Raw genomic sequence first — 20,022 nt, 5'->3', positions numbered from 1 at the left:
GCTTCATGTGGAAATATGGTAAACACACATAATTCAAGGGATGGATGAATATGTTGAGAAATTATATTAGTCTAGAAAAAGAAAGAAAAAAAGCTGTGATCTCTCAGTGTCAGTAAATGTCCAGGATGTCATGTTCCTTCATGTAGTTTTGTTGAGTCCCTCTGGGTTCGCGGGACTGCGGGGATGTCACTGTTCCTGATCGTCACCGGATGAGTTCACCTGCACCTGCGACAGGCGGCCGTGTTTCGGGGTGTGGCCTCTCCTCTCCAGGCACTTCAGGGACAGTGCAGCTCACAATCACAAGCGGGTGATTTGCACTTTGTTCCAAAATCCAGCTTCTTCAGTTCTTTTTGTTTTGTTTTTGTTTTTTACTTGTCCCGGATAATCGGATCGGTGAATCCTAATCGTACATTTGTTTTCCGCGGTTTTATCAGCACAATGCGGACTTTTGCGGCCGCGATTCTGCTTCTATCGCTGATAAAAGGTAAATCTGACGATTCTTGTCACACACGTTTGTGGATTCTTTGACAAACGGCACATTTTGTCTAAAATCTCTAAAACCGTGATTAACAACATTTTCTTTAATGTAGCCTAGTCCAGTTGTAGGTATCGATCACGTGATTCTTATGTCAGATACATTTGAATGTGTCATCAAAATGACCAATAATATGCATTTGAAACGAGTTTAAAGTTTAAACACATCAGTGCCTATTTTTAGAAAACTCACCTGCTTCATTGAATGGAACATTCACATCATCATTGAGAACCAATTAACAATGCGGAAGATTTAGTAGCTATAGGCTATTGTAAAGATATATTGATATATGGTATATTTTGATTGATATATGGTATATTTTGATTGATATATGGTATATTTTGATTGATATATGGTATATTTTTCATAGGTTAAGTCGCATTTCGTTTGTGTGAGTTTCAGAGTGAGCCATTTCCTGTGTCTTTGTTGTGTGTCACCAGTTTTTCTGGTTTATCCACTTTGACACAAGGTTCTTCTCAAACACTCCAGTTTCATTCAAGACCTGTTGCTTCTTTGCCGACACAGGTTTCTGTAAATAGGTTCAACATCTTAAAACTCACTTTTCTTACAGCATTATGGCATTCATTTTTAGGAATGACTCTTTCTGGATTACATCAATATCAAAACTATTATTCTTCCCCTACACACGGGGAAATTCCACTTGAAATGCACCGCAAATATAAAACTCCTACTGGAACAATCATTTCTATAAGGTCTCAAATGTCTGGATTTGGCCAGTAAACTAATAAGTATATATATCTTAATCACACCCGAAACTAGATTTTATGCAATTAAGCATAATAATAATAATCCCATTTTGGAACAAAAAACATTTTGACTCGGCTGGACTTGACTGCGGACTAGACTTATTTGTTTATGTTGCTTGTTGTTTTTGTCTCTTTCAGTTTTGGTTTAATGGAAAGAGGGCATGGATTGTGGGTGGGTTTTTATTTCCCTTTGTTTATGGTTTTGTTTTGTATTATATTATTAAAGACAAATCAATTAAAATTTAAAAAAGAAATGCATAACTAGTATATATTAGGTATTTTACGGCGCTTGTCACAGACAGCGTTTCACAAGGCACCATTCTCTGTTCTCTACTTCACTAACTTGTTACCTCAGTCAATGGTAGCCAGTCACATGCAGCCACAGCTGCTCTGGGCTGACGGAGGAGCATCTGCTAGTCTTCGCCAACGGTCACTCAGACCACTTACTCGCCACATTCACACATAGGCCTATTTGTGGTGCATGTCAATTAACTAGAACTGCCAACGGCCTCCTGAGGATCAAGGTCACTTGATTTGAGCTTTCTATGTTTTCTAATTACCAGATGTCTCTTTTTCACAGTGTCGGTGAGTATCCAGGTTATTGTCCCAGAGTTGCAGCGGTCCACAACCCTTTTTGCCTCCGTAACTCTACGCTGCGATTATTCCACATCCTCCAGTACGCAGGACATCCTGGTCACCTGGAAGTACAAGTCCTTCTGCAAAGATCCTGTCCTCGAGTTGTACTCCACAGGTGAATTACATTTTCTACCACAAAATACAGTCCCAATCAAAGTTCAAGATCAGTTGAAAGATGGCAAAAATTCCCATCTGCATGGTTGGATCTCTTAATAAGGTCCCAAGTAGAACTTCAATATGTAACAAGAAGAAATAGGAGTGAGCCTATAACCGCCTATTTCAGTTTAACAACAAAAGGTTTTTGTCGAAAAAAACTATTGACCTGAAATAGGCTGTTTTGCAGCTGATCAAAAGTTTAGGACCACACCTCAAAGAAAAAAATACAGAACCCCCTCAAAACAAAAATAAAAGTTCCAAATATGAACTCTGTAAATTCGAGTAACTCAAGCGTTATTGTTGAGGCATACTTTATGCAAGCGTTTCCAGGAGGTGAGTGGTGAAAATGGCATCTACTCTCTGGAACTGTTGCCCATTTTGCAAACTTCCCTTCAAACTTCCCTTCAAACTTCCCTTAAACTTCCCATCCCAAGATTCTGATGTTATTCTCCTGGAGGAAGTCCTTTGTCCTGCGATCCTTGTGGACTGGATATTGTCCTCTTGAAAACACAGTCGTTTCCACACAGACCCTCAGCCATGAGGGATGCTCTGCAACATCTGCACACCTTTCAATGTCTTATGTTTGCTGGTCTCTTGCAAAGTTCAAATGAACAGCCGTTCAAGGAGACGAGGCCTTTGGAGACATGTTTTGTGTTTGAAGCCCTTCAGCCGCAGATGCCATCTGATGGTTATTGTGCTGCACTTGGCACCAGTAAACGGTCTTTAATTTTGTGAGGAACGTTCAGTGTGTTGACGCATAGCCAGTCGGATTCTCCGGCTTAGTGCTGGTGAAATTTCTTTAGGTCTACCACTTCACTTTATTGTTCCATAACCCTTAGAGTTAGAAGAAATTCAAAATTACTGCCCTACTGTGTCCCAAGAGGCCCTGCTTATGCAGCTCACCAACCAAATGTTTTTCTCAAAAAATGATGGCATGCTAAAATCCAGTTAGTTATGTACCCTCTGGATCTTGGTATCTACTGTGCTCTATCAACTATATTTTGAAGAAGGGGAAATTGTATGTTGCAGAACCATGTTGTGATGTTTTTAATTGAGACCAGTTTTTGTTCTTGTTCAGCCTATCTGTCTGCTCAGCAGCTGGGCCAGGATCCTGCCAATGACTGTCCCGATAGCCAGCGCACCCTGCGCACCGTGGCCCAGAAACGAGGAAGCAATGAGCCAACTCTGGGGGCAGAGTATCGCGAACGCAAAATCACCATTCTAAATAGTGAGTATAGTCATGCAATCAACGTTATTTGTCAAACTTGTCTACAGTAGTTTTAATTTGTTTTTGTTTGGGCTTGCTTGTGCTCCAATAGAGGCTGACTTGCAGATCACTGAGATCATGTGGTGGGACAATGGGGTGTATTTCTGTCAAGTGGATGCACCTGGGGACACCATCGGGGACAACGACAAAGAAATCAAACTCATTGTTTATCGTAAGAAACCTATTTGTTTTTTAAACAATTGAATATTAAACTACTGAAAGATTTTAAATCCTAACTCGTATCTCTCGGTCGCAGACTGGTTGACAGTGTTGCTCATCGTCATTGGGGCCCTGCTCTTGCTCCTCCTCTTCTGTATCTGCTGCTGCCAGTGCTGTCCTCATATCTGCTGCTGCTACGTCCGCTGCCCCTGCTGCCCACAGTCGTGCTGCTGCCCTGAGAAAAGTAAGGACGCAGGAAAAACACTCCATGTTTTTGTCCACGGGGCAACCATGTGTCAACATGGCATGAGAATGGGAATAAACAGCACTTGTATTCTATATTTTATAATGTAAATGTGTTTCAGAGGTAATGCAGCATCGTATGATGAAGGAGGCGCAGAGAGCCATGGCTCCCTGGATGGGAGGCCAGCCACTGTACGCTCCTATGACCCACGCGTCGTCTCAGATGAACCCGGTTCTTTATGCAGGTACCAACTCTGTCACCCCTGAAATGTTCAATATTAATGATTGAAAGCAAAGTACAATCTACACGTCTGTCTTTATATCTTCTACTGTGTGTTTCTAAACTAAAAGTAAGCATGTCATTGTTTCTGTAGGGTCAGTCTCAGGGAAGAGTTATCCGATGAAACCCATGCCCCTGCCCCCTCCCCAGTCCTCTGCCTACAGCATGCCGCCACCTAGTGCTAACAGCACCAACACAACCCACATGCTGAACTATCTCGAGTCCCAGGTGAGGGGGATGGACGTGAACACCCCTCTGATGCAGGTGAGCTTCTGTCATCTCTTTTGGTTTATAGAAAATATCAAGGATTTGTTTTGGCTGACCACATTTCAGTGGTCATTGGTGTGTTTTTGTACTAAATCTGCTAAAGTAGACAATATTTGTCCTACTGTTGTTTCCTTCATTATTTTTTATTATTTTTTGTCGTTTAGATAAACAGAAGGTAACTTGTCTGTCCTTGTCCCACTAGGCACAGCCAGTACCCCACCACCACATGCAGCAGATGCCCCCTCCTCCGCAGCACATGCCCAACAACATCCCCTACTCCCCAGGACCTCCCAGCATGCTTTCTGCGTTAGATGATGTCCCAAATGAGCGGCGTGTAATCACTCTGCCACCAATCAGAGAGCAGGGTAGGGTTCCACCACCAGCACCTAAAACACGCCCCCCGAGTTCCAGTGAGAGCAGCCGCAGTGGGTTTGGACGTCGTGACGACCGCGGGGCAGGAGGTAGGCGTTACCCCTCACCGACCCGCTCCAGGGGCATGCCCAGGAGCTACAGCGAGGAGTCCCTGGATGGGAGGGGCCACTTGGGAGCTCGAGGTGGCATGGACCGTCCCCGGTCCCGCTCCAGAGACGACCTGTTCGATGGCAGGTCCCGCAGTAACTACTCCCCTCCTGCGACCCGGAGGTCCCATGGCTCCTGGAGCTCTGATGAGGACAGCCGCAGAGGAGGAGGGCGCAGAGGCAACAAACCGTCAAGCTACACTGAGTACGAGCCTGGACAGAAACCTGGAGCTCGAAAGAATGACCGCTACAATGTAAGACAATCACTGCTGTAGGCCACATTCACACTAGCCATGTATTCGATAAAAATGCTATAATACCTTATCTTAAAGTTTGACCAAAGTTACCACTACAGCAAATGAAGCAGTGACTTGATCTTTATTAATGATTGAAGTGCTTCTTTTTGTACTGGCACATAATGGGTCATTATGGCATTTTGAACATTTAGGTTTACTGTTGACCAAATAATGAAGGCTTGCAGTCTGAACATTGCTTTCAGCATGTTTTCAGCTGTTTCCTAGTCAAATAAATCACTAAAGTTAGTGTATTTTTCATAGGACAACCGCTCTCGTACTGGCACCAGTGTCGTCATCTGAGTCGTCAAGCTGTGAAACTGAAGGTTTTGTAAAGAGCATCCACACCTCAAAACGAACTGGGAGCTGTGATATGTTGTGAATTATGTAAAATAGATTGTTGCCATATTGCCTTTTAGTTTGTTTCTACTGTGTAATTTGTATCATGAATTTGTATATTGAGACTCTTTGTTTGCTCAGTTTTTAAGATGGGACTTCTCTCAGGGCTTTTTCATAGATAAATACAAATAGAATTCCTGTCTTTATATCGTACAAAAAGCTGTCTGTAAATAGTGTTTTACTTTATGCTTTACATAAATGTTTCCTACAAAATTGCACATTCAATGGCTTTTTACCAAATGTATTTACTGTATGTGCTTTGAAAATGTAAACATTTCCTCATTTATATGAAGTTGGATCTTCTGTGAGTGACACTGTTCTTTAAAGGTCTTAAGTTATTTGAAGAAAGTGGATCAGCAACAGATGTCAAAGGTAACCGAATCAACATGTTATTTAGTTCTATTTTTTTTTTTTTTAAACATTTGTTCTTTAAATTGTGATTGAATAAATGTGTTTTTAAAAGGCATTGACCGAATTGATTTCATTTTATATAACTCCTCTTAGGGCATTCTCAGTAGCAAATCTAAAACCAAACAGCCTATTAACCTGAGGCTATATAGTAAGGAAAGGTAGAGGAGTAAATGTCCGCTGCAGTTTTTCTTTTTTGTAAAAGTTGAATTTTGTCTGTTTTGCATTGGGTGTCCAGTTTTAAAGAAAGAAATTAAAGAAATCCATAAAAAGTTAAGAAACGCAAGGTGCGGATGAAGTTGATCATTTACTTCGATACATTTTTTGCGAGACTTCAATAAATGAAGCGCAGATCAAAGTCAAAACGACGAGACTGTTGCAAACTTTAATAGTTCCTGTATGCTTTTAGTTAATATTTTATTTTCTTTAAGTTTTATTACTATCAAAACAAAACTGCGACTGTGCGGAACGTTGTCGCGCGTTGATGACGTCGCGGGCAGAGGCGGTGCGCGTTTGCCACGTCGGTCTCTGTGCAACGCATTTACACTGTTGCTTCTCTACCCCAGCTCTGGGCTAACTTTCCGTGGCCTTTTAATGCCTTTAGCTGGACGGATAGAAAACTTTGAGAGAGGCCGTCGCCCTAGGAGCTGTTAGGTGGAGCAGAGGCGACGAATCTGAGGCTACAGAGGGGCGAAAATGCACGGTGTTGCTGCTACTGCTGCTGGTACTGGAAGAAGCCACACGACAGACTGATGCATCCTCGTTTAGTTCACCCCCCGTATGTGGCGTGAGTGAAACCTCTTTCTTAACTATCCCAATTGAACTTTTGGTCACGGCACTAGTTTCTGTGTAAAGTTAAAATGCACCCCAACGTGCACCTTTTTAAAGTTCAGACTGAAAGTTTGCGGGGTTCATAAAGAATGACTACGCTCCCTGATGGCTGCCTTTTTTGCATGTCATAGCAAGTCTCTGCAATAACCTCTCAGCAGTGTTCCCCAAACACACGGCGAAGTCAGTCATACAGAATTGCTCTATATTTCACTCCATTGTCTTCAAGCTTGTAATGCACTTCCACAAATTTTCAGAAAACCACCCTTTAATCCCCCAACAACTGGTTTCTGCATGTTAGTTCCTGTTTTCACTTAATACTTGAACATGTTTTTTTTCTTCTTCTTCAGTAAAGTAATCAGAGCTAATATGGAGGTTGATGCTTGGAACGGAAACTGATGACTCTCTGCTCATTGTTACCCACTGACAATTTGGCTCTAAATACATGTATGTAGGTTTCTTTATTAGTCATTATTGTCTTTGCATCTGCTGACTCAATAAACACCTCTAACAGACTATTTCTCAGAGTGGTTTAGGACTGCACAATTTTTGAGGAAAGGGGATTTTTTTTTCTAACTAACAATGCTGTTTATAGATTTGCCATTTATGTTTGCAAGTAGAGATGCACCTCACATGGATGAACAACTGAGAAAAGGCAAAATGATCTCACAATGGAGCAGCACCAGAATGATCACGCACAAAAAAGTATAGCAATACCATAACTGATATAATCCTGGAAGTTTGACTTTTGACCAAGTTTTCTGATGTTCCGGGGCTAAACAGGTCACTGTAGTCAACATGTGAGGAAATGGTAGCCTGCCACCTGCGCCAGATGATTTCCTGGGGGAGACCCTGGCAGCTTCATGGGGGTTGATGTGACACAGTTATGTCAAGATAAACTTGTCATTTTTTTTCCGTTCGGTCAGAGAAAGCTGCTTGTCTGCTGTTTTTTTTTATACTTCATTCATTTTAGGAAATTCAGTAATTGTATCTTTAGAACATTTTATCTTCTATGGAAAAAGAGCTGTATGTATTTCTAAACCAAAACCGTTAAATGCTTAAGGGTTAAATACTTGATTGTTTTGTTTACTTTTCTCGGAAGTATTTACAGTGATAATGTTAGTTTAGCCTTCAGTGTTTCAATTTTTTGCTGCTACAACTTCGCAGTATGTGGTTCTCCACATCACTCTGCTTTTTAGGTCAAGAAAAAAATTGTGACATTTAGTTTGTTGCAGGGCTGACTGGCAATCCCTCGCTTTATCACCCTCTATGGGCAATGTAGACTTGCCAGTTCCTCTGTACCTCGTCTTTGTAGGAGGCAACCTTGCACAGTACCTTCCACAACTGTCTTGAATAATAAAAAAATGAATGCAATATTTACTAAACATAGTGCGTTCCAATTCATTTTTAAACGAAAATCATAGGCAATTTGTTTGTCAAATTGTGTCAAAATAAGGCCTTCAAAATACTGAATAAAGGCCAAAGGAAGACTATAGAACTCATTGAGAACAATTGTCTTTTTTGCTTTGGGGTGTGTGCAAGTCAGTTGGAAGAACTCATAATTTTGCACTAAATACATCTCCTAATACAGTTATGGTGATGATTTGTGCAGCCTTGAGACAGGTAAAAGAAACTCCAGAGTCAAACACTAGAGGAATATGGGTGTATTTCATCTCAGTAAGATTCTGTGAGCTCTAGTATTAGTAAGTACATGCTTTATTTGTCATTGTACCATGGCGAAACGAAATTGTGTAGATCAGATGTTAGGGTTAGTCCTGAGCCTCTGCGACTTTGTACGCCACCATTGTGGGCCAACTTGACCCGCGTGTTTTTGGAGGTAGGGGAAACCGAAGTACCTGGATGAAACCCGGCTGGCTGCCTTCAGTGCTCTGCTAAAACGATGCACCGCCTCCTTTTTTGTCCCCGTTTCAGAGCGTCCTGCACTGGTCAGCACCTCCTCCTTCCTCTACCTCCTGCGCTGCTCCTTCTGCCCCCGCTGCCCCCGCCTCCTTTCGCTCCTTCTCATCTTCCTCTTTGTCCTCCTCCTTCTCCCCTGAGGGTATGCAGTATGCAGATGTTCATGTTAAATGTTCATGTTTATTTGTGATTATTGATGCTATCACATGTTTTTTTCCTCTTTGTAGAAATCCTGGTGTTTATGGTGACTCAGTGAGCGCAGAGGGGCGTGTCCCGGAGGCTGACGGTCGGTGGGCGTGGTGCGTGGTTACCGCGGTAACTGGCGACCATGCCCGGAGGTCGCAGGGGTCCCAGCAGGCAGCAGCTCAGTCGCTCTGCCCTTCCCTCTCTGCAGACTTTGGTCGGGGGCAACCTGGGCAATGGCACCGGCATCAGGAACAGGTAGGACACTGTAAAGTTCATTGTTGTGGTTGTTCAAGCCAATCTACTCCTGACCTCGATCTTACATTGAAAATCAGATTAGACCGTCTGATGCAAGAAATACTGTTCTAGAACAAACTAGAATTCATCAACAGCACATAGTGTTTTGGGATTTTATGTTGGAGACTATTGGCACATTGTTTTTAAGTCAGTTATTTTATGTTCACAACATAACATCTTAACTTATCCTCAGAAACAACGTGTTATTCTACTTTGTAACTCTTGCTAAGGGTGAGTCTGTTAGCGCAACAGAGTAGCATTACTTTGGGTACAGCTGAAGGTCCGCATTTTTAGGTGTGTATATTGGCAATGGAAAAACATACCTCTCTGTGAATAATTGTTATTTGTCATCTATAAGTAGCTTTCCATTTGCTAATCTTCTAACATCAACAGTGTAATAAGTGTAATAGGTAACTGGATCTCATTTTATGTCAAGGATGAAATTTGTAAATTTTGAACACCAGGCCACCAAAACTATAACTTGATGTTGATCATGTTAAACCAAACCAACACACAACAATAACAACAACAACAACAACCCTGTACTCTATATAAATTGAACATTGGCGTGTTACTGTTCCAGAAGCAGTAACTCTCTGGGCCTGACTGCGCCCCCGCTCTCGGCCCTCATCACTCCGGAGCCGGTCCGACACTCACGAATCCCAGACCTGCCTCTGGACAGCAGCCTCCTGTTTGAGTTTATCCTGTTCCTCTATCTGCTTGTGGCTTTGTTTGTCCAATATATCAACATCTACAGGACAGTGTGGTGGTACCCTTACAGCCACCCCGCTGCCTCTACCTCGCTGGTAAGAACCACAGGCAATCGGCACAAACATATCAACAAAGCATTAAAAAAAATGACTGGTGCAATTGTAGGCACTGACTTTCATAGTGTGGATTTTTTTAGTCTTTAGCCCATACTACTTTTCTCAGTTGCTTTACATTGCATTATTCGTTCTCTCCCCACATTCCCTGGTATAGTGTTTTGTCCAAGGACACAACAACAATATGTACTGATTAGCATACAATTTATACCTGCCTTCCGGGTATGAAACAGCACCTGACATTCAGCTTATAGACACATTTATTTGTTCTTACATCAATCTCACTGTTGCTCACAGAACTTCCATTTGATGGATTACCACGTGGCGATCTTCATCACGGTCATGTTGGCGAGGAGACTGGTGTGGACCATAGTCTCAGAGGTGAGTCCACTGTCTCCACTGTAGCGGCACGGTGGCGCAGCGGCTAGCGCTCGCTTTTCACAGCACGAATGTCCCTGGTTTGACCCTGGACCAGTTGGAGCCTTTCTGTGTGGAGTTGGCATGTTCTCCCCTCTCTGTGTCAGTTTCCAAACATGCGCAATAGGTTCATCCACAACCAGTTTCGACCATTAACCTGGCTTGACATCTGGAGATGGGTCAATACTCCCTAAGCTTAACCTCTCACCCTGTCACGTCATACTGCAGGACGCCCGGGTTATTCTCTCTCCGGTCTACACATTTCACACAGTCAGATTCAATATTATGACAACTGTGCTACCATTTTACAGTTTTACTGTGAACTTGAACTCCCCAGTCTATAGCTAATGATTTACATGTTTCTATTTGTATATAGATGAATTAATTAAGAGCTGAACATTGAAATCTGAGAATCTTGGATTATATGTTTATGCTGACATCCTTGCTGCTCTCCAGGTGTCCCAGAGCATTGGAGGGTCGCTGGTGCGATACATTGTCCTGATCACAGCGCGCCTCAGCCTCCTCACCATGTGCGGCTGTGTGCTCTGCTGGTCCCTCGTGAACCTCTGCAAAAATCACTCTGTCCTCAACCTGCTCTTCCTGGGATATCCGTGAGTGCATCTTTTGTTTTGTACGTAGATAAGAACTAATGTGTTTTTTATAGTCTTTATTCATTATTCATCAGTTTTTCTGTTTTCCACTGCCTGGCTATGAATGAGCGTGTTGTGATACAACCATTTCAGGAAATGTGTAGTAGGAATATTACCACCCAGAAAGACATAAAGTTATTTTATCTCCATATTCACCCCCATAATGAAATTTTTGTTTCATTCGCACAAGTTTTGGTATTACGGTATATTTAGACTCCCTATTCCACTCCCAAACCATGTGGCTTGCTTTGTCTGTGTCGCTGTCTAGACAAGATTTAAATGCCTTGTCAAATAGTTTAAATAGCCTGAATAACGCATAATATAACAGCAAGCGAAGATGTGCAACTTCAAATCACTGACTTCAAATACTGCTTTTGTTTTTAAGATACTCTTGTCCATTTGTTTTCAGGTTTGGTGTGTATGTCCCGCTGTGCTGTTTCCACCAGGAGGGGACCAAAGTGCAGTCGCCCTCCTCGGACTGTGAGTACCCGGAGGACCACCAGCAGACCGAACTGGCTGAGACGCCGCTCTTTAGGCCGCGGGACTTTCTGTTTTTGTTACGTGAAAATCTTCGCGAGCAGTTCTCCAGCCCCCCGCTCATGCCCACCCACAAATGCCCTCCGCCCCTGCACTCGCACACCCCCGACATGATCCGTGCCGAGGTGGAGGAGCTCAAGAGCGACTTCAACAGGCGGATCAAGGAAGTTCTGTTCAACTCGCTCTTCAGTGCCTACTACGTGGCCTTCCTCCCTCTCTGCTTTGTCAAGGTGTGTATAAAGCACCACTTCTTTGGCTTTAGTGGTTGGTATGTTGGCCATAGAAAATGTTCATAATGTTAATTAGAATCATTACAATGTCTATCAAGGGCTCACAAATGTCAAGTCAGTCAAAATGATAGTTCCAGCCAAATAATCAACTGTTTGCTGCCAGTGGGATTCTCCTGTTTTCTTTGCAGGTTGAATGACATTTATTTACATTTGCTGGCTTTTTATGTAAATCTCATTGAATCTCTTTGGCACAGTGTGAGAAAGCTGTCATATTCCTGTCATGAATATTGCATTAACGATATTGCAGTATCAGCCAAGGTCTACTCCAGGGTTCTGGAGAGGAGAATCCGACTGATAGTCGAACCTCAGATTCAGAACGACCAGTGCGGTTTTCGTCCCAGTCGCGGCGCACTGGACCAGTTCTATACCCTCCATTAGAGGTCGACGGGCTATTGGCCGATGTAGCGCCGATAAAGGCTGATATCTCTGAGACCAAAAGTGATGCATTTTGCATTGGAAAGAGCTAAGTCAGGGTTTTAAAATTAGTTCCTCCATGACTTCCTAGGCCACAAGGGAGCGGAGAAACATTGCAATGAAAATGAGCTAAAAGTTTGTTTAACACAAGATTGATCAATTTAACCTCAGTGAATATGGACATGAATCACAGAACCTGTAGAATCCAGTTGCTAAGTTTGCCTTAAAGGATTAGGCCACCGTTTTTATATACTGAGATATGTTCTTACCTAACCTTAGACGTGTTAATATATCCCCGTCTGGTCTTTGTCTGTGCGCTCTGTCACGCAAACGGAGCACATACGCAGCCTCTCCCACATGTCATATAGCTCCGAAAAAGCTCACGATAGAAGCTACCAAGCTCTTCCACGTGTTCCCTATTTAAATAAAGTTACGTGAAGTGTTTTCATCCGAAGTATATTTACACAGAAATGTAACATGTCGATTTTATAAGCAGATAAAAAGGGGTACTATATTGTGAGGCGTAATGATACGAGGAGCACAATGTCCGCGCAGTAACTCCTAAAGACTTCCCCCGCTCACTTCCGTCAATAGAAGCTGCGTGACTTGTACAGAGCCTTTTACAACAAGCAGATAATATATTTTCGGAAAGTGCTGCGCATTCCTACCTCATGGTCGAGGTCCTGAGTCCTGTGTCGTCGTCCGGGGTGAGTTGGAAATCTGTGAAACATTACGACACTATATACTTTCTGCTTGTTATCACAGCCCGGCACGATGCACGTAAAAGGCATTGTTCACAAGTTATCGACGCTTCAACTGTTCTCAACTCGCTCTCTACAAGTCACGCAGCTTCTATTGACGAAATGTAACATGTCTATTGACACGTTACATTTCTGTGTAAATATACTTCGCATGAAAACACTTCACGTAACTTTATTTAAATAGGGAACGCGTGGAAGAGCTTGGTAGCTTCTATCGTGAGCTTTTTTGGAGCTATATGACATGTGGGAGAGGCTGCGTATGTGCTCCGTTTGCGTGACAGAGCGCACGGACAAAAACCAGACGGGGATATATTAACTCGACTAAGGTTAGGTAAGAACATATCTTAGTATATAAAAACGGTGGCCTATTCCTTTAACCTCTGTTATTGTATTTTTGATGACGTGCGATTAATAAAAATTCAATTACAATTTTGATTATTACACTAGACGATTACAAAAATAGCATAATCGAGAAAAACAATTATTAAGGATGCCCTCCCGTTTGTCCATCCAAAGTGCAGAAAGTCTGTCCTGCGTGGCATGAAAGTCTAAAACTCTTCTTCAGGAGCAGATCTCACAAACGCAGAGCAAACTAGCATTATTTCATGCCGCTGGATGATTGTTTTTTTCCCCCTTCTCATTTCACGTGCTGAAGGCACAACATAAACAAACAACTTTTTCTTACTGTCCAAAGAAAGTATTTTGCATTTAAAAAAGAAAGAAAAAAAAAGTAACTAATAATCGTTTTAATAATCGTGATTTCAATTATTACAAAAATAATCGTGATTATTATTTGTTCTATAATTGAGCAGCCCTACTGGAAAACGCTGGCCTTCCCTCTCCAGGTCGGTGGGGAGTCTTTGCCTCAAGTGGAGGAGTTCATGTATCTCGGGGTCTTGTTCACGAGTGAGGGACGGATGGAGCGTGAGATCGATAGACGGATCGGTGCGGCGTCAGCAGTGATGCGGTCGCTGTATCGGACTGTTGTGGTGAAGAGGGAGCTGAGTCGGGGGTCGAAGCTCTCAATTTACCGATCGATCTACGTTCCCATTCTCACCTATGGTCATGAGATCTAAGTAATGACCGAAAGGACAAGATCGCGGATGCATGCGGCCAAAATGAGTGAGCTTCACAGGGTGGCTGGGTGCTCAGTCACCCGGGAGGAGCTCAGAGTAGAGCCGTTGCTCCTTCATGTCGAGAGGAGCCAGAGAGATGAATAGAAAGATAAAAAGCTATAAAATCATTATTTAGTGTACAATAGGGTTAGCAGTGGTTGGTTTTTAACTATGTCAATAATTCCTAGTCACTAATATCTACATTTGTATCTCTGTCACTTCCTCTGCCCTTTGCCAGAGCACCCAGTACTACGACATGCGGTGGTCGTGTGAGCACCTCATCATGGTGTGGATCAATGCATTCGTGATGCTGATGAGTCAGTTACTGCCACCCAGTTACTGCGACCTGCTGCACCGCTCGGCCGCTCATCTGGGACGATGGCAGAAACTGGAGCACGGCTCGTACAGCAACGCCCCTCAGCACATGTAAGTGACCCAGACAAATGCAGAGCAGTGGGACAATATGGGAGGAGTGAAGCAGAGGCATGTATGTATGACACAGACTAGATTAATCATCATTTTATTTTAAGATTACATGTTTGATCCTACTCCAGTTCTTTTATTTCCCAAACCTTTCACTGCAAGTACCATCCAAGGACTATAATTGAACTTAACTGTGAATAAAATAGTTCTGAACAAACAAATAAAATGGTCTCAAAAATTGAAATAGACTAAAGTTGCCGAGGAACCTGAGTATCACCTGAAGCAGCTCATGCACCACAGTTTGAGAAGCACTGCTATGTAGGGACGGGAATCTCTGGGTGCTTCACGATTCGATACGCGATAATGGCTCGCGATAAGGACAACCTTACGATACGCCGATAGATCTGCGATAATCGATATATTGCACAAAAATAACCTACAATTCATCGCATTTTTTTGTAAGAAACATGCCATTTTTTTAACATACTGCATATTATTCATCATTCACATTAGTTTCTATGTGCTTTGTACCACTTTTTCTTAAATAGGTGATTAAATGATCCCTGATGTACACACTGAAAATGGTTCTATCGATCTGACATTGACATCACAGTCCTATTTCAAAAGGAACAGATCAACCCCTAATTAATCTTATTTATAATTATTGTTCACTGCCACTATCATATCATTTAGGTGCAAGACACCAAAAAAGAAACTAAACTAAACTATCATTAACTTTAACTATCATTAAAAGTAATATAATTGTGTGACCGTGTTTGGTCCAAGTGCTGCCCTCCACTGATCTGCTGCCTCATTAATATGCACGGCATCATCAAAAGTGTCAATATCGGAAAATAAAAAGTCGGCAAAGCACCATGATCAATCGCAAAAGCTAAATATTGTCACACCCCTAATGCTGTAGCACATTTTACAAACTATATGACAAAGGGCTGCACATGCCTGAGAAAAAAATATATGGTTTGTATTCTTTTTATAAAGTAAAAAACCAAATACTTGATGAAACCAAATAAAATATGCACTCTAAAAATCTAAGTACACAAGAATAAAATAAGTCTGTAATCATCAGTGCCCGGCTGCTCAGCTCGCTCTTCTGTACATAACCTTTCTCCCTCTTTGATTTGTCAAAACACAGTTAAATAACATATCAATACTTAAGCCTGTGAAGAAAAGTGTTCTGACCTGCGTACATGCGTTTTGTTACTTGGAAAAGCTGCATCTTTATTCTGTGCACACTGGTGTATGAACAGTGTTTGTGAGCAGGAAATGATTTCAATAAGTTCATTAAAGATGGAACCAAATCCCCCAGAAATGACTTGGTGATGGGTAATAGCAACTCATTTGATTAAACCACAACCTTTGAAATGTGTAAAGAAAGGGAACAAAGGATTATTTAAGATGATCTGTTCCTTCCACCGTCACATTAGTCATCATGTGTCGTCATTAAATCTCTTTACGTGTCCCCTTTTTAAATGGTAATTTTATGCTTCTTACATATTTCATGCATTTTCCAGGTGGTCGGACGGTACCATTTGGCCTCAGGGGGTGTTGGTGCGACACAGCAGGTCTCTGTATAAAGCAGTCGGGCCTTATAACGTCGCCCTGCCTTCCGACGTCTCGCATGCAAGGTTTTATGTGAGTATCCAGCGCCCTGTGTCACGCTGAATCCTTCTAATGGTGTCGCCAGTAAAAAGTTGGTCATCTATTCTGAAACTAATTATCTGCGTGCACTGGGATAAGGGATAACCTGTAAAGAAATGTCCAACAAATTTGCCGTTGTATCCAATTTGCTTTTACTTTTCCATCATTCCTCTGTTGACTTGATTGGATACAAATGTTAACAAATAAAAAAAAAAAATAAAGATTTATTTTTGTTTGATTATGCATTAAAATGGCATTAAAAAGCATTAAACTTGACCTGTATAAACTCTGTGCTTGCGGTTATTATGAATATGACTTATGTAATTTGTCTGTCTTCCAGTTCCTGTTCCATAAGCCGTTGCGGATCCTGAACCTGCTGATCTGGATAGAGTCCAGCGTGGTCCTGTACCAGCTGTACTCTCTGTTGCGGTCCGAGCGCTGGAACCACACTCTGTCTCTGGGCCTCATCCTCTCCTGTAACTACTACGTCCTTTTCAAACTGCTCCGGGACAGGATCGTTTTGGGAAAGGCCTACTCCTTCCCCCTGCCCCCCAGCAGCCTCGGACTCAAGTCTCAGTAGGGGACCTGCATGAGCCCCTGTGCGGAGACTCGACGGACAATGTGAACTTCATAATCGTGTTTTGACACGGTTAACTTTTTAATGTTTATATATATAAACCTATTTAAAAGAATATTTTATTTTGTATACTGTTTCAAGTTACTCCGGGCATTTCCACGTCGACGACATGAGCATGTTGTATCATTTTGCCTGTGACCGGAGCATGGGGAAATGCCAGGAGCTGACTGTCACCAAAGATATTTTAAGTGCAGGTGGCCAATCAGAATGAGGTTTTGGCTTTTCAGAACAAGTGGTCCAAACTCAGATACTTCCTTGATATTTCAAACTAATTCTCACTGATCGTAGGTCAAACTCCTTTGGTACTCCTGACATTTGCCAGTGGGATCACAGCATTGCATTTTGTTAATTGCATTACTGCTCTTTCAGTGCCTGATTTTCTCCCGTTGCGAGTTGTTACCGCTGAACGTGTCAAACCTGCGAGTATTGGCTGATCAGTGGATTTCTTCAAAACAAATCTAAATGTATTGCTTCCTTGCATTGCCTTAACGTCTGCTTGATTGTGTGATTGGCTGCTGCTCTGGTCTGACCAGAAGTGCTTCTTTTTGTTGTCGCTAAAAAGCCTCATCTGTTTTGTTTTTTGTTTAGTTTTTAAACCATCCAATGGTATTGAAAGACACGCCTGTGCGTTTTATTTTTGTAGATTGGACGACAAACCTTAAATGGCTTACGTTTTTTGTTAACGGAGAGTTCTCTGCAACCTTTTATTTTTCTACTCAGTCTACAGTGACATGTTACCAAAACGGTGTTACAGACGACTCTACGAGGTGCTTTGCATGTTGTTGCGTCTGTTTAGTGACATTTTCTACTTTAAAGTCGTTTTCAATTAATCTTTTAAATTTTATTTGGATCATTTTATTTTCTCTCCCGCCGCAGTATTGTGGTCAAAGTAATGCCCATATTACTTTATAATTCAATCATCTCGCTGTAAGATTATCTTCACTCAAACCACTTGTGTGTAAAGGAGTGCCTCGTTTGTTACGTTGGTTGTTCATGTACTCCATGAAAGGTGCTCCTTTTTTTCCAGCTTCATTCTGGGTGCTTTTGCATTGTCTTCAGTCATTTCCACTTGAATGCTTGTTTGTCCATCTACAGTAAATGGTGCTTTTGACTTGGCATGTTTCCTTTTGTGTTAAACCTGAGTTGAGCACCGTAACGAAAGTTTAATTTTGAAATTGTACTACTATGTCGACTTTGACTGTGTCCACTTCATAATAAAGCGAGTCTCAAAGCGGCTGGCGGTGTTCATGTCATCTCCTGGGATGGTGCCGGATTTGTGCATTTTACATCTTCTTGAGTGCAATTTTAAATTAGTTAGTTAGTTAGTTAGTTAATTTATTTTCTTCGGTCATTATGAACATTTAAATCACATGTTTTCCAAATATCTTAGACATTTTACAATAAGAAAACACATACATTAAGAATTTAATCTAAATGATGCCTGACCGAAAGGGGTTTAGGCTGAAGCCAAGACTTATTTTGCCTAAACCCTTTTACAACTGTGACTCTGTGTCCAAAGATGACACATTATACACTTTCTCTAATACCAACGATGGTAACACTAAAGCACAAAACTTAAACTTCAACAATCAGAAATGATGCTTTGTATCCTCGATCGACTTCTTTTCTAATGGTCTTCATTCAAGTGTTCTATACTTCTCTTTCATGTTTAACTTATACATTTTCTTAAATGCTTTAATAGTTTTGGAGCCCTTAAGTTGAATAGATAAACCGTTCCATAGATCAACGCCTTTGACTGATAAACACCTCCTCTTAGTATTACTGTGCGCCATAGGTTTTTGTAGCAGATCAGTTCCTCTAAGGTTGTATACAGATGACTAAATAAATAAATAAATGACTAAAAATCTGATAATGGGTCTATCAATCTGTAGAGGTGTTTTTATTTTTTATCAATGTTCAAAAGTAGTAGAACTGATTGAGAGCAATGGAATGAGTCTGCAGGACAATTTGAGACTTAAAGTACTGAATAAAGAGCAAAACAAGTTTTAAATGGAACTAAATTAGGAAATCAGAACTCAAACTTTGTTCGTATGTGTTTTTGGTTTAGGCTGTGGATGCAAAATGTGTAAATCTGTCGGATCAAAGACTGAAGTGATTTTCCGATTCACTGACTTCTAGCATGGATATAGGATATACTGTCTGTGTATATATATATATATATATATATATATATATATATATATATATATATACACTGTGGGGGAAAAAAGTATTTGGTCAGTTTCACATAGACATTGTATTGGATTTTGGCCAAATACTTTTTTGCCCCACTGTATACAGGTCCTTCTCAAAAAATTAGCATTTTGTGATAAAGTTCATTCTTTTCCATAAGGTAATGATAAAAATTGAAAAACTTTCATGTATTTTAGATTCATTGCACACCAACTGAAATATTTCAGGTCTTTTATTGTTTTAAAACTGATGATTTTGGCATACAGCTCATGAAAACCCCAAATTCCTATCTAAAAAAAAATAGCATATCATGAAAAAGTTCTCAAAACAAGCTATTAACCTAATCATCTGAATCAACTCATTAACTCGAAACACCTGCAAAAGATTCCTAAGGCTTTTAAAAACTCCCAGCCTGGTTCATTACTCAAAACCGCAATCATGGGTAAGACTGCCGACCTGACTGCTGTCCAGAAGGCCATCATTGACACCCTCAAGCCTAATAATATATAACCTCATATACCTATAACCCCATAGAGAATCTGTGGGATATTGTGAAGAGAAAGTTGAGAGACCCAACACTCTGGATGAGCTTAAGGCGGCTATCGAAGCATCCTGGGCCTCCAGAACACCTCAGCAGTGCCACAGGCTGATTACCTCCATGCCACGCCGCATTGAAGCAGTTATTTCTGCAAAAGGATTCCCGACCAAGTATTGAGTGCATAACTGAACATAATTATTTGAAGGTTGACTTTTTTTGTATTAAAAACACTTTTCTTTTATTGGTCGGATGAAATATGCTAATTTTTTTAGATAGAAATTTTGGGTTTTCATGAGCTGTATGCCAAAATCATCAGTATTAAAACAATAAAGGACCAGAAATATTTCAGTTGGTTTGCAATGAATCTAAAATATATGAAAGTTTAATTTTTATCATTACATTATGGAAAAG

At 41.3% G+C, this 20,022-nt stretch overlaps 2 protein-coding genes across 3 annotated transcripts; both read left to right on the top strand.

The window, feature by feature from the left end:
• The first annotated feature begins 420 nt into the window (after window positions 1-420).
• On the top strand, window positions 421-5,927 carry ildr1a (immunoglobulin-like domain containing receptor 1a). The gene is made up of 9 exons (XM_079555620.1): window positions 421-484; window positions 1,883-2,053; window positions 3,173-3,322; window positions 3,414-3,533; window positions 3,618-3,764; window positions 3,886-4,008; window positions 4,138-4,307; window positions 4,513-5,082; window positions 5,386-5,927. Exons 1-9 carry the CDS (start codon window positions 439-441, stop codon window positions 5,422-5,424), a joined length of 1,536 nt encoding a protein of 511 aa, XP_079411746.1. The 5' UTR covers window positions 421-438; the 3' UTR covers window positions 5,425-5,927.
• Window positions 5,928-6,423: 496 nt separating this feature from the next.
• On the top strand, window positions 6,424-18,062 carry tmem39a (transmembrane protein 39A). 2 transcript variants are annotated; one of them, XM_079555905.1, is made up of 9 exons: window positions 6,424-6,715; window positions 8,901-9,114; window positions 9,737-9,959; window positions 10,275-10,358; window positions 10,851-11,005; window positions 11,454-11,811; window positions 14,400-14,587; window positions 16,117-16,237; window positions 16,584-18,062. In XM_079555905.1, exons 2-9 carry the CDS (start codon window positions 9,002-9,004, stop codon window positions 16,821-16,823), a joined length of 1,482 nt encoding a protein of 493 aa, XP_079412031.1. In that variant the 5' UTR covers window positions 6,424-6,715; window positions 8,901-9,001; the 3' UTR covers window positions 16,824-18,062. The 2 variants fall into 2 exon arrangements, with proteins under 2 accessions (XP_079412031.1, XP_079412032.1); XM_079555906.1 differs by lacking the exon at window positions 6,424-6,715 and adding an exon at window positions 8,710-8,815.
• Window positions 18,063-20,022: the final 1,960 nt, after the last annotated feature.

Source organism: Gobius niger, assembly GCF_951799975.1.
Source record: "Gobius niger genome assembly, chromosome: 4".
Taxonomy (NCBI): domain Eukaryota; kingdom Metazoa; phylum Chordata; class Actinopteri; order Gobiiformes; family Gobiidae; genus Gobius; species Gobius niger.
The sequence above is the reverse complement of the archived record's forward strand: the minus strand, read 5'-3'. Positions and strand labels throughout refer to the sequence as shown.